The 14,276-nt window shown below is 45.5% G+C and overlaps 1 protein-coding gene across 1 annotated transcript in view; it reads left to right on the forward strand.

The window, feature by feature from the left end:
- The first annotated feature begins 1,740 nt into the window (after positions 1–1,740).
- POMP (proteasome maturation protein) overlaps positions 1,741–14,276 on the forward strand; it is a 47,351-nt gene continuing 34,815 nt past the window's right edge. The window contains exons 1-2 of the mRNA XM_078657128.1: positions 1,741–1,876; positions 10,641–10,741. Coding sequence (XP_078513254.1) covers positions 1,874–1,876; positions 10,641–10,741 — 104 coding nt within the window. The 5' untranslated portion in view covers positions 1,741–1,873. The remainder of the gene's footprint in view (positions 1,877–10,640; positions 10,742–14,276) is intronic.

Here is a 14,276-nt window from a genome sequence, read left to right on the forward strand (position 1 = left end):
GACGGATGGGATCATGTGGGACCTGCCACCCCAAAGTGTTTGTGAGTTCAGTTTCTATACCCGCCCACCCAGAAGGAGGTGAGATCAGGGCAGAGCCAGACCATATGGAAAAAATCGTCCCTGGCCGCAACGTGTGCAATCCAGTGAGGGGTGTAGACCCGCCCCATGTAGGCATGAGATATGCAGTGTGGAGGTAGTACAACTGGATGAGGCGTAGTTTTGAAAAGCATGTCAGGGTCTTGGGAACCATTAGGGCGTATCGCCAGTCCACCTCCACCAGGGGACCCACCCATCCCTCCCAGCGGGCCCGCAAGGCATCCAAGGTGACAGGGCCGTTATTCACTAGGGAGCGATATATTCGTGACACTCCCCCCTTACCCAGATCGCCCATCATGACCTGAGCCTTCAATGGAGTGAGGTACCAGGTAGGACATGTGTAGTAAGGGCGTGACAAATTTGAAAATATTTATAGAATTGAGTAGAGTAGTGTTGTTGCAGGTCAAAGAAGGCCCGCATGTGATCTCTCAACCAAATGTCCCCGAGGAGTGTAATCCCGATCCAATCCCATTGTTGGAACCCTCAGAGAGCCGATACTTCGCGCAGCCATGTCCCATGCCACAAGGGCGTGTGTTGAGTGAGTTTCTTATCTAATTGCGTATGACGCAAAGCAGTGCGCCAGGCTGTTAGGACCGCTCTGGTGATTGGTGGGATGGTCAGCGGAATGGGGGTACCGTACAGGTAGGCTAAAACCTGTGGGAAGTCAATAGTTCTGAGCTCAGTCCTGTAGGCCAGGTCAGACCAGCCTCCTGCAAACCTGTTATGGATGACAATGATTCGGGTGGCCAGGTAATAGAGATGAAGGTTGGTCACCCCCATCAAAGGGAGGTATCCGACAGCAGGTCAAGGCCATATGTGGTCTCCCACTCCCCGAACCGCCCAATTTTAAAGTTTGTTCATATTTTTTTGATGTAGGTAAAAGAAGATTTGGATAATGGTGATAAGTGCTGGAGAGCACCAAAGGATGGGACATTTTGGGCCTGCAGATGGACATATGTATTTATTTCGCAGTAGGTAGACAAGATGGCTGCCTGTTCTATGAATAGATGTTCTATGTTCTAGTGTTTTTAAATGTTCTAATTCTAGTGTTTTGTTGCTGCTGTGTTTGACAAGCACCAAAGGTATGCTGCATAATATTAGCCTCTGTGCCTTTAATAAAATCATGATTTTCTACCCACAAACACATTGGAAATTCTGCATTATCAATGCTTGTTCCCTTTACACACCTTTTGCAAAGGTTTTACACATCTTATTCTTATTGGTAGACCTGTATTAGTTATGTTATTATTTAGAATGTTTATTTGTCACAAATATGACGTGATCGAATGTTTGGGTGGATTTGATCTTTGGTGAGCTGTTTCCACACGTTTTTGTTACCACCTGCGCGTGGGCTCTAAAGATTTTACTTTTCAACGAAAGAGCTTTCTTCTCCTCTACAACGTTTCGAGTCTCAACAGCCATTCTTTTGAATATCAACTAAAAGAAAGGCGTTAAAGTCCTAAATAGAACAGCAAGCAATTGCCCTCCGTGGTAAGGAGCCTTGGCGTGTAAAATCGTGAAGTGCAGCTTCTCGCGCCAGCCTCTGCTTTATATTCCAGGCGCCTTTCATTTCATCTCTCAACTGCACTCCCGCCCGAAACTTCCGGTGAATATGATCATCATTGTCGCCGGGCAGCGGACGCACGTAGTTTGCGTGACATCATCGGAACGCGCCTCAACGCGTGAACGCGACGGCGGAAGTGAGGCAGCAGAAGACAGCAAAAGTGAAAGGCACCGGCAAAAGAGTCGTGAAGGAAGAGAAAGAGGATAGCCAGTCATGGTGAGTTACCTTGTGCTTAGAACGCAAAAAGGGCGATAGGAGGTGGCGGCGGCGGCAATATACCAGGCTTCTACAAAAGTTCACAGCAGTCTGCCCAAGTAGTCTAGGCATGTTGTCGTATGGGTTATATGCACACAGAGAGACTTGTAAGTGAAAGGAATGGGATTTGTTCAGATTGAGGTGGTGATGATAACTGAGGGTATATATATTTTTTCTGCTCGTAAAGAGCATGTGACATATCGTAATGACCCATTGATTGACCGCTAATCTTGGTTTCCAGATTAGCGGCTACTCTCCGTAAAGCGCTTCTACTCCTCGTCAGAGGTAGTAAGCGCTGTATATATATTTGTTTTGCGCGAACTCGACCCGAAGGTATCGCGCACTGTCCGTGTTACCCTCAACATTAGACCTCTGCCTGCGTAATGTAAATTTTAGTTCTGCATAGACATTTTGGAAGATAGCTGTTGAGGTTTTTTTTGTGCATAGCTTCGAAACTAGCAAGGGCGGCTCAGTAAAAATCTGTTCTAAACAGCGTGCAGCACTAGGTTCAAAACTATACATATACAACTGCCCCTTCCCGTGTTTCCGGGAAGGCATCCCCACACTACAAACGGACATTAGCTGCAACTGAGCTCCCAACTCTGCGGTAGCTACAACCCGTTAAACTTACATTTTGTCCCAAATATTGCTGTTATAGATATGTGCATAAGTGAGTGCTCTAGGAGTGTTACATCTAATTCTTCTATATTTTAGTCTCACCTTGAACAGGGAGGCAGTTTCCGCTGTGTCTTACTTGTTATTTACAACAGACCAATAAATAACACACACATAATATAGAAGACCCGTGAAAATAAACTTGCATTTATTTTTGGAAAATACAGTTTTCTGGTATACAGGCATAGCTGGCAAGGTTTGAGATTGTCATGTTTGACATTTTCATAATTTCAGTGAAATTACGAGTGACATATCAACAACTATGAGTGACACTTTCTCGCGAGCTAAAATCATCCAATGAAGATGAGGGAAACTTCTAAATATCAGAAATTACAGCCATTTGAGCAACAATAAGTTCTTGAAACTGCTGCAGAGCGCCAGAAATGGAAGGGCACTAACCCTAGTGATCCCTCCTGTAACATGATTGTACTGTAAAGGAATGGGTAAGGCCTCTGACTCCTCCTTCCTAAAGATGCTGCTGTTGGAGCATGGTCATGCATCATTACGTAAGGGCCTCTCTCATGTGGTGGGAGTCGACCCACAAGCTTAAACAGGATGTGAGAAAAGCCGGTAAGGCTGAACCGAAAGCGAACCTGCCTGGCTGGCCATCTGCGTTGTGCTGGTGGGGGCAGGTAGGGCCTCTCCTCCTCCCTTTAAATGATCATGCGGCGGGCTATTGCTTAGAAACTTGACCCCAAGGCCTCTCTCGTGTGGTGTCTGAGACCGTCCATGCCCCAGGATGTGTGAGCAGAGGAGCCTGAATAAAATCAAAACAGGTGTCAGTCAGTGTGTTGCTGGGTGGGCCGGCGGAAAAACAACACGGACTAGTACACACGTTTGCCGGCCAGTAGCAGGGCCCTGCCGGCTTGCTTCTGCCTGCAGAGAGCATGATTAGAGGAGCCTCTGATAATGACGCGCGAGTCGAGACGCCCCCCACAGGATAAGAGAGAGCCCTGGCAAAACATGCACCACCACCCGTAAGTCACTGAAGAGCTGATCGTAAACCCTATCATTTTATATACATGATTACTTGCGCCATTTTATAAATTAAGTACAATGTAAAATATTGTTGTGACCACGTAACGACGAACTCTCAACTCAAGTAAACATTCAGTTAGTTAGATTTATCTGATAGTGACTTAGCTACAGACTCAGTCACTGACACGGTCTCATTGAATTATAATTTTGTCCATAACAGCTTAAGTAAATTAATTTACATAAGACTAGTGGGTCATCGTCATTGCTTCTAAGTGAGACGGTGCCCAATGAAAACCTCAAAGAAGCCGGGTGACGAGACAGAGGAGCCCTGCCTGCAGATTACTGTCTGAAATGAAAGGAGATCTTGCAGAAACCTCAGAAGGATGACGAGTAAGAGCAGCCCTGCCTGCAGATTTTACTGTAAATTAAAATAATGAAGCATCAGATCTTGCAGTGCGTGCTGTGTGACTGTCACAAGGTAACAACACTACTAAAGTCAGTGGCAGGCTGCCTGACTAGAAAGTAGTACTTACTGTGAATTTCTGTAGTCTCCGTCCAGTCTGGCAGGCACTGTCTCTGAGCGCAGGGTCCAACGTATGCAGCTGTGACTGGGCCGCACGGGGTCATGGCTGAGCACATTCTCTCAGTGGAGACCGCTGAAGACACAGCAACACCAGTTGAATCCTCCGCAATGCAGCAGCCTCCTCGCAGCGCCCGATGTCTCTGATGCCGCACGGCCATGATGATAAGACAGTGCTGCAGTGCCCAGTCCCGCCGTGGTGGTCCAGCAACGCCGGCCGGGTCATATACCGTGCACTCTGCACGGCGTGGAATCTCACAAGTTAACTCCAGTCGGCGTGGAGTCCCCAGCTGCTGCTTCTGACAGACCTTACTTCCTTCAAGGACGTGAGGTCATTGATTCCCCCACACTGTGCTGGCGCCACAGTTAACGGAACGACTGAGAGGGCAACCCGCTCGGGAATTTTGTTTTAATTATGCAGGCGGCCTGGCAGATAGAGTGAAACGTTGTAGCACTGTCGGAGCGCGATTGCGTCTTTTAAGTGTCTCCTGCTGGCAAGTCTGCATAGAGCTGAGCAGCAGGCACACAGGTGTCAGAGGCGCCAGCACGCCCACTAGTACCCTGGCATTACGTTGCCAGTTTCCGCCGGCGCTGTCTGCAGAGGACAGTCAGTGGAAATGGGTGACAATGCATTTTAGTGCGGTGATGCGGAACACCGCACTGAAATGCGTTATTGTCACGTCAGTTGCGTGATACTTGGCAGAACTGTACAGGCATTTGGAATTTCGCAACTGGTTTTGGCTTCACATACTGATATACTCCAATTACCTTATTGACCTTTGTGCTTTTTTTTTTTCTACTCCACCTACCACAGATTTTTTTTAACAACTAACTGTGAAGAGCAGCTTTTTAAAATAACAACTACCAGCTCTCCAAATCGCAAGCATATTCCCACACCTGTCACGGAAATACTTTTTTGTTTTTGCTATTATATTATTTTAATTTATAATTTGCACAAATTGAGCCGGAAGGAGTATTCCGGTGCAGCTCAGAACATAAACAGGTAGGACAGACTCTTAGGCTGCAAACAGCTCAGTTTTGAGCAATTTCCTAAATTTAAAATGATCAGTACATTGACGTAAGTGGATTGGGAGCTTATCCAATCAAAACGGGCTAAGTAGCAAAGGGACCTTTCACCTGAGCGAGTGTTTCTTATCCGGGGGACTGTAAGCAATCCTTTTCCAATGGATCTTATTGGTCTACTTGGCTGATAAGGAAAAAGCTTTGAAGACAGAAGCTTGGGCCTTTGCCACTGAAGGACTTGTGTCAGACAGCAGCTTTTAAAAATAATTATTTTGTGGATTGGCATTCAATGAACAGCGTGCAGAAGAGGAGCAGAAGCTGACCTGAGTGGAGGATTTATAAGACAGGCTGTGGTGTTCTAAACCACCTGCAGTTTATTTATCAATGTCTTATTGATCGAAGCTAATAAGGCTTTGCAATAATCTAAGCGGCTGATAATCAATGCTTGAACTAATTCCTCGCATAGTAAAGAAGAGTTGAAACTGTCCCGTAACAAGTGCAACATATGAAACCAAGTTCCTATAGTGTGCCAACCTGCTCTTTCTTATCAAGTGGAACTCTCAGATTTGTTTTACAACCAACTTCGGATTAGGTTCAGCGCCCAAATCCGAGGGCCACCCGTCTGGTGTCTAGACCTGTTGGGCCTTACCAAAGAGCATTATTCTCACATCATAGTTCTGGTGTGTACCAGGGTGTGTGCATGCCATGATTAAAACTGGAACAAGTTTTAACAAGTGCTAATTATTTGAGTGCTGTATTTAAATCTATGTGATAATGAAATATGGCTTATCCATGTCAGCATCTGCTGCCTTTATACTAAACTCCTAATTCTTTAGCAATCGAGTCGGGAACAATTTTGCATCAGTCTTTGGACTTTGCAAATTGAAAACAAATTAAAAAGTAATTAGTCCAAAGAAACGGTTGAGGAGTGTCTCAGAACAAAGATCGGTGAATTCGTAACAATCAATCAATCAATCAAGGCATTTGTATAGCGCGCTACTCACTCAGAGGGTCTCAAGGCGCTGGGGAGGGGGGGGGGTCCGCTACTGTTCGAACAGCCAGGTCTTGAGTTGCTTCCTGAAGGAGAGGTGGTCCTGGGTGAGGCGAAGGTGGGTGGGGAGGGAGTTCTATGTCTTGGCGGCCAGGTAGGAGAAGGACCTTCCTCCTGTGGTGGCTCTTCGGATGCGGGGGACGGCGGCGAGGGCGTGGTTGGTCGATCGAAGCTGGCGGGTCGGAGTGTAGAAGTTGAGTCGGTTGTTGAGGTATCCTGGGCCTTGGTTGTGCAGGGCTTTGTGTGCGTGGGTGAGGAGTCGGAACGTGATTCTCTTGTTGATCGGGAGCCAGTGCAGGTCTCTCAGGTGTCCGGAGATGTGGCTGTGTCGGGGGATGTCCAGGATGAGTCTTGCTGAGGCGTTCTGGATCCGCTGGAGTCTCTTCTGGAGTTTGGCAGTGGTTCCGGCGTAGAGGGAGTTGCCGTAGTCCAGTCGGCTGGTGACGAGGGCCTGGGTGACCGTCTTCCTAGTCTCGGTGGGGATCCACCGGTAGATCTTGCGTAGCATGCGCAGGGTGTTGAAGCATGACGAGGAGACGGCGTTGACTTGTCTGGTCATGGAGAGGGAGGAGTCCAGGATGAAGCCCAGGTTTCGTGCGTGGTCCGTTGGTTTGGGTGCGCTGCCCAGGGCAGGGGGCCACCAGGAGTCGTCCCAAGCGGAGGGCGAAGATCCCAGGATAAGGACTTCCGTCTTGTCTGAGTTCAGTTTCAGGCGGCTGTTCATCATCCACTCGGCTACGTCTTTCGTCCCTTCGTGTAGGTTGGCTCTGGCGGTGTCGGGGTCGTTGGTGAGGGAGAGGATCAGCTGGGTGTCGTCGGCGTAAGAGATGATGTTGTTGATGATGTTGAGGTTGTGCTGGCGTGCGATGGCCGCAAAGGGGCTCAAAGTGTGGCCAGCAAGATGGGTGGGCTGTATCACTTTCTGATATATACCTAACATGGTTACATTGGTAACCTGTTGTGCGACTTCCATGTTCAGAGTCTTCATCATGAAAATTAAAATCGCCCAGCAGAAGAAAATATTGTACTGTAAGAACATCTTAGGCAATAAACTCAGTAAGATCCCAATGTGCTAATAGCATGTCTATGAGAGAGACTTTAAGTGTTTCTTAAAATATAATGGCTACTCCGCCACGTATCCATCCCTCTCTGTGAAGTCGCAACACACTGCAGTTTGCTGGGAGTGCCACCGCAATAGTAGTACGGTGTGGAAATTCAACCAAGTTTTGAATCTGCAAAGAGCACATTTTAATATAACAGCTACGTTATTGCAAAGTAGCTTTCCAAATCACAGGAAAACTCCCCATCATGCTAGACCTGAATTCAGAATTATGGTGAAAAAAAGTTGTCACTTCAGACATCAGTATACTTGAATTTGCCTCAAGTTCAAACGTAGTAGAAAAATGCTAAAATTGCTGAGCCTCCATTTTTTTCCAATTTCCAGCCTTGCCAGCTTATACTGCCATTGTAGTGTTCTGAGTGTTTTGCCTATGCCGAACAGCATCTTCAAAAAGTATTAGCAATACCAAATGTTCAGGTAGCACCATTAAAAGGCAATAATCATTGCCTATGCCTACACTTGTTTGCACTGCTGCATTCTTGAGAGGATGTAGTGATTTACAGAAGTAGCTCTTTATAGTAAAACCCTATGCCGCTTCCAGTACCGTTCATAACTTTATTTGATCTTCCCACCACACCAGTGAGGCTCCCTTGTCTGCTCAGATCTCCAACTGCCGAGCCTTAACTGTCGCCTGGCTCTCATTGAACGCCTACCTGCACGTCCTATGAGTGTGGTGTGGTGTCAAGGGCACTAGCGTACCACAGTACAACGTGTAGCATAAATTATTATACACATATCACAAACCTCTCTTCCTGGGAAGGGTCTGCTGCAGTGCAGTGCGCTTCACCACACCACTGTTTCCACATACCAGACGGTCCATACTCCTGAATAAAGATCAACTGTCATATTTAAAAATATATATTTGGTGGCATTATTGTAAACATTGCCGTACAGTATGGCTTTGGCACATCAGCACCTTCTAATACCAGAGGAAAGAAAGTACACAGGGAAAAAGTATACTTGTGAATTTAGTTTTCCTAGTATTGATACAAGACAACAACGCAAGTCACAGAATGCAAAAAAAGGTAAGATGGGGAGTTTGGGTTCTACTGCCTGTTTTACGATCTCTGAGGGGGTGTAGCCACTTTGCCAAAGCTGAGACCTGAATAGCTGCGACTTTATAAAAGTTGCAGTAAATGTCCCTGATTTTGAAAGCTTGTGCCTGTCAAACCTTCAGTTGGATTATTGAAGATTTTGCTGGTCACAGGCGAAACAGGTAATTTTGTGCTCTTTAAGTGTGGACCAGGTCCTCCATATGAATCAATTGTAAAATTCTTGTAACCTGCACTTATGGAAGAAGGTTATAATACTAGTAACTGGGTTGAAAGTGATGTGGCAAGTAGTGGCGCCTCTAGTATTCACGTAAATCTGAACAGCACAAGTTATCTACGGTGCGACAGGTAAGAGGATAACCCACAACCTCCAAAATGGACCGTAGTCCTTAATGTAACAATAAACAGAACCTGTGCACACGTAATTGCAGTTAACAGTATTAATACTGAGAGTATTTCACAAATAACACGATCACACAATATATGATCCAAACAATGTTCTTTTTCTCCTTAGTCAGGTTTATTATTTTTCCAGGTGCCCAGCCAACACACGTGTTTCGTCTGGGTGTAACCCACGGCTTCTTCAGGGCTATCGGACAGATGGCTATAATGTCACAAAACCTCTAGGCAGGTTCTACTTCCGTCCCGGCTGTGTCATCAAATGTTTATCAAATAAAAATAGTAGTGTAAAGCGGCAAATGTTCAATATCCAAATAGGGCACGAGTAAGGCTCCCTGTATCGTGGTACCAGAATTACCCGCTGGCGGTGTACTGCTCAATCCGCAACTGCACGCGTATCGCGTTCAGGGTTTTCTGTATTAAGACCAGTGTCCCTGATTTTGAAAGCTTGTGCCTGTCAATCCTTCAGTTGGATTATTGAAGATTTTGCTGGTCACAGGCGAAACAGGTAATTTTGTGCCCTCTAAATGAGGACCAGGTCCTCCATATGAATCAATTGTAAAATTCTTGTAACCTGGACTTATGGAAAAAGGTTGTTGTTTACACGTTTTATTAGAAAAAAGTAAGTCTGTGATGAAGATATGGCATTGGTTTACATTAGATGCAGACTTTGAACTATGCTTCGTGTACAGCTTGTGCCTCACATACTGTTATGTTTTGTAACTGTGTTGTTGCCTCAGAGTTTCTTGTGTCACAAAAATGTGGAGACCATGATTGTTCACTGCACCAAATGTTGCCTTTTCACAGTATGTATCTTTGCCCAGTATCTATGCTGCCTTTCAAACATGTCACTTCACTCTTTCACTTTGTTCAACCAGGTCTGTTCCTCATTCCATGGAGAAGAGTAACCCATCTGTTTTTTTTCTTCAGGTTTTTTTAACGCAATTGTATTTGAAGGCGCTCAAGAGGATAGTCTGAATGACTGGTGCTTTTTCCATCCCCGTGGTGCTACTTGTAAATTACATGATTTTCAATCTCTCCATCCAGATGAAATCAAATGTGTTTTTGTATAAATGGCTTATAGTTAAGGTATTCAGTTTTGGTAATGGAGCAAATGTATACATGGCTTTAATCTGCAATGGTTTGTCTATTGCTGCTTCGGGACCAAGGTTGCTTACCTCCCGCTTTGAAAGCAATGTTATACACTGTTCCCATTAACTTATTCTCTGGGATAATGTCTTCAAGTTGAAAGGCACGCATATTCCATATTGGTCTTTAGTTATCTCCGATTCCACCTATTTGACATCCCAATTGATTTTCTCCTACCTCACAAGTTGAATTACACGAGAGCAAACCTAGTTACAATTTGTGTTTCCTAGTTTTGGTTGTGTGCTTTGGCCAAACTGGTTTAATTATTTTATCTGCCATTCAATTCCCAGACCTAAGTCATCAATGTACAGCATATGGTAGAACCTTTTGGGTTTTGATTTCATCCCAGAATTAAAGTCAGACTTTGAAATATTTCATCCTTATCAATTGAGTACATGTTGAATGCATACTGTGGATCTGATGCTGAAAGTAACTCTCTAGCTCACTATGGGGTAACTTCAGAAAATATATTTCCGGTTTCAGTTTTCTAACAGTGTTCAAATGTAACTGCACATAATTCCAGTTTCTGAGATTTGTACAAAGTCATCGTGCAGCAAACCAAAATTGATGGAATGGAAAGTAAAGAAAATTAAATAGCAGCTGATATTTAGGTTGATCTTGAAAGCATAAACCCTCTTTTTTGCACAGCTTATGTTGACTAGTTTGTGCAATAAAATGCTGCTACTTTTTTGTTATAGAATACCAGGGGCCTTGGATCCCAGCTGAAGGACAGTGTTCCAATATGTGAACTTTCTTCCTCCACTGGAGCATATGGAATTCAGGATACTTTGCGTACTGGGTATGTTTCGGCTGCTGATTTAGCACATGCATTTCATGTTGTCAGATTTTATTTGGTGGGGCTCGAAATTCAGTGGATGAATCCTAAATATTTATTTGTGTTTACAATTGTTTCGAAAACAACAGTAGTTTGAATAAATTCGGCCATCATGTTTTCTTAATTTGGAGTAACTGCACTAAACATCATTTGGTTGCTCTTGCTATCAGTTGTGTGTTTATTTGTAGTTATTACATTAATATGATGCTGAGTTCTTGACAAACAATTGTAGAAGTCAAGTAATTATGTGGGTAAAAATGTTATTGAAAGAAACAATGTTTAAAAAAATGGATTGAAAAAAACTGAGAATGTTTTATAACCACCCACAGCCATTAGACAATTTGGTCTCCTTCCTCTTACCAGTATCTTTAATAACACTTACTTACACAATGTAGTGAATTACATTAGTCATTATCATAGGTTAAATTGTTCCATACATGCCAACATAGATAGCATATCCTTTCATACCACCAGTCCCCCGAAACAGTGTTAAAATTTCCTGGTTAGATGAAAAGGCTGGCTGATGCCATATGATATAGGTTCAATAAACCAGTTTGGAAACATTAGTAACTTTCAGTATCACAGCTCCATTTCACATTCACCAAATGGTGTAACATACACGCTTAAAAGTTGGCTTAGTCCCCTATAAATATAATAAAATATATTCCTGCTGTAGGAAAGTAGGATCTGCTTCTTATGGTTACCCCCACTTTTTGCTTGATGTTACACTGTTTTGACTAGTCTGACTGGGATCCTGCTAATCAGGACCCCAGTCTATCTGCTTTCTCCTCAAAATGTTATGCATGTACTTCGGTACAGTCCAGATTAGATACTAGGGTACCCTTGTCAGTCCCTAGTATAAGGTTCACATGTATCTAGGTCATAGGTCCCTCAGAGGCCTCCTATGGGCTGAAGCATGTATTATGCCACCAATGAGAGGCCATGCAAAATGGAACTACAGGTCTGCCATTGCAGCCTGTGTAAGGCGATGCATGTACCACTTATGATAGCTATAGGTTTACTGTATCTATAGGTCACTACACTTAAAACCTATAAGTCACCCCTATAGCAGGCCTTAACAATCCTGAAGGCAGGATGCTGGGTTTTATGTGAGAGGGTGCCCCTGCATGAGCAGAGCCCCTCTGCAGCCTGCAGAGACCTTCTCCCGGGTTGTCTGTGACACAGCCAGACATCTAGGTAGTGGTACATTATAACCTCGAGGTAAATGCTATCTTGAAAACGGCTGAAACAAAACATCTCGTGTTTGGTCTCAAACTCGTTGAAATCATACCTACACACTGGTAACCGGTGTGGGAGATATGATTCCACCCCTCAGAAGAAAGCTTCATGGGTCCCTGGTCTTCCTGGTACCAGTCTTTTTGACCCAGAGAGCACAAAATGGATGCTACCGACCAGAGACACATTTCTGCCCTTCTGCTGCTGAGCCAAGCTCGAGCAGAGGAAGGCAGGTCAATAGGCATCCTATCACAGGGAGGTGTGACCACCCCACAGACAGGATTTTGTGTATTGGAGCTGGGTGGGTACACTGCCAAAGTGCCTGAAAGTCTGCACGAGGGGCACATTTGGTGTCCCTGTGCATCGTCCAGCTCAAACCAGTTCTGGGAGCTGTTGGCTCTGGTGCGAGCCAACAGCTTCCAGAACTGGTTTGAGCTGGACGATGCACTGGACAAAGGACATTGGTGTAACAACCCCCTGTCCTGACCCTCTCCTTGGAGGGTCCCCTGAATATGTCCAACCCTCTCCTGTGGGTACAAAAGGGCTTACCTGGCTCTAGGACCCTTGATTCGACGTGGACAAGATTTTGAACAAGAAACCACTGACCTTCGACCGTTTGGACACTCTGGACTTCGACGGGGCCCGACCTCATCTCCCTTTCAGACCAAAGCATCGTCTGTGCCCGTCCACCATACAGGCTCCGTGCAGGACCTGTGGAGCTTCAAGGACAACTGAAGTGTCTCTCTTGGGGTGCAGGCACCGTAACGGAGCTGACCCGTCTGCTGATCATGAATTCCCGCGGACTCCGAAGGCTCCGGCAACATAGGAGGTGGGTTCCTACATTCCTTGAGTTCGAGCTGCCCTCTCACCAAGTTTGAGGCCAGTATCCCATGTGAGAACCGCATAACCCGAACCCTTGTGTACAGCGTACATTTGCAAGTGCATATGCTTGTTGGTGTTCCCCAACTTTGTGCATTGGGCTGACGACAGCCCCAACCTCTGCGTACATTTAGTTCCAAGGACTTCGGCCTCCTCTCAGTCTGTGCCCTGTAAGCTGTTGTTTGGTGAAACTGCTGGAGGTCCCCTTACAATTCCTGTGCCTTAAGCCTGTGTGTCCATTTGAGGGACAATCCTGATTTTCTTGGACTCCCCCGGTTGGTCCAGGCCTGCCCTGACTTCCTTTGCTGTGGTGAGTCTTCTGGTCCTTGCTGGGCCAGACCGTAACCTTTCTTGACCTTCTTCATGGGTTGCTGTTGCCAAGGCTGGTTGGTGCTCCGACCGGACACCGACCCCTCAGCACTCTACATCCTTCATGGGACAGCTTGTATCCAGCTCCTGGTCGTCCTGGACATGTCCTGGTCCCTGCAGCTGTAGAGTTAAGCTCTCCTTCTTCACACCTGAAGCACGCAACATCGGTCTGCATTCATCTACCGAGCCCCTGGTCACTCTTGAGTGACCTAGGGTCTGTCCCCTCTGCTTTCAGGTTCCTTCCATCAAGAATCCACCTTCAGATTCCACCAGACACTTTTCTTCTTTCCAGTAGTGGCATTTTCTCAAAGACTCCCATTGAAAATGACTACAGTTTCCAACACGACTTCAGACCTATGCACCCGGCTTCTCTTGGATAGGTAACTCTGGTACTTCTGTCTCCACGGGTGGGGTGGCTCTCCAATCGTCTAGGTTCCAAAGGGTTTCCTCGTAATCCAATGGGAAGGGTCCTTTAACTGTAAAATTGCAACCGCGACTCTCTCATTGAATTGTACGTAGCATGCAGTCGTGTTCTCACACTGCACCCGTCCTCCGTGGGGTCCCTCCTGACTCACCTGGGGTGGTTCCTTTGGGTCCCAGTGATTCTAGACATTGTCTTGACTTAAGACATGGTTCTGATACCGTTATTTTGGTTTGGTCTCCCCCAGGAGCCCACCGTGTATTAGTGCTATTTACGATTGTTTCTGTGCTACAGTATTGTGTGCTTTGTGTTTATCTGCGTTTAGCAGATACTGTGAGGTATTTAAGGTGTTATAATATATATTCTTACAATTCATATGTGGTTCTACTTTCATTTGGCCAATACAATAAGATTGCATTCTGGTAAAAAAAAAGCTTAACATTCCTTCAAGACTAAGCCTGAAGGCTGCTCTCCACAGCTACCACTTGGATAGCTTTCTAAGGTTATCATTGACCTCTTAAATCATCATTAGGGTTGTTTGGACTGGTGCAAGATGCCCACTTTAATTAGTGGACATCATATACCAGGCCAACT

The sequence above is a fragment of the Lissotriton helveticus genome, chromosome 8 (assembly GCF_964261635.1).
Source record: "Lissotriton helveticus chromosome 8, aLisHel1.1, whole genome shotgun sequence".
In the NCBI taxonomy this organism is placed as follows: domain Eukaryota; kingdom Metazoa; phylum Chordata; class Amphibia; order Caudata; family Salamandridae; genus Lissotriton; species Lissotriton helveticus.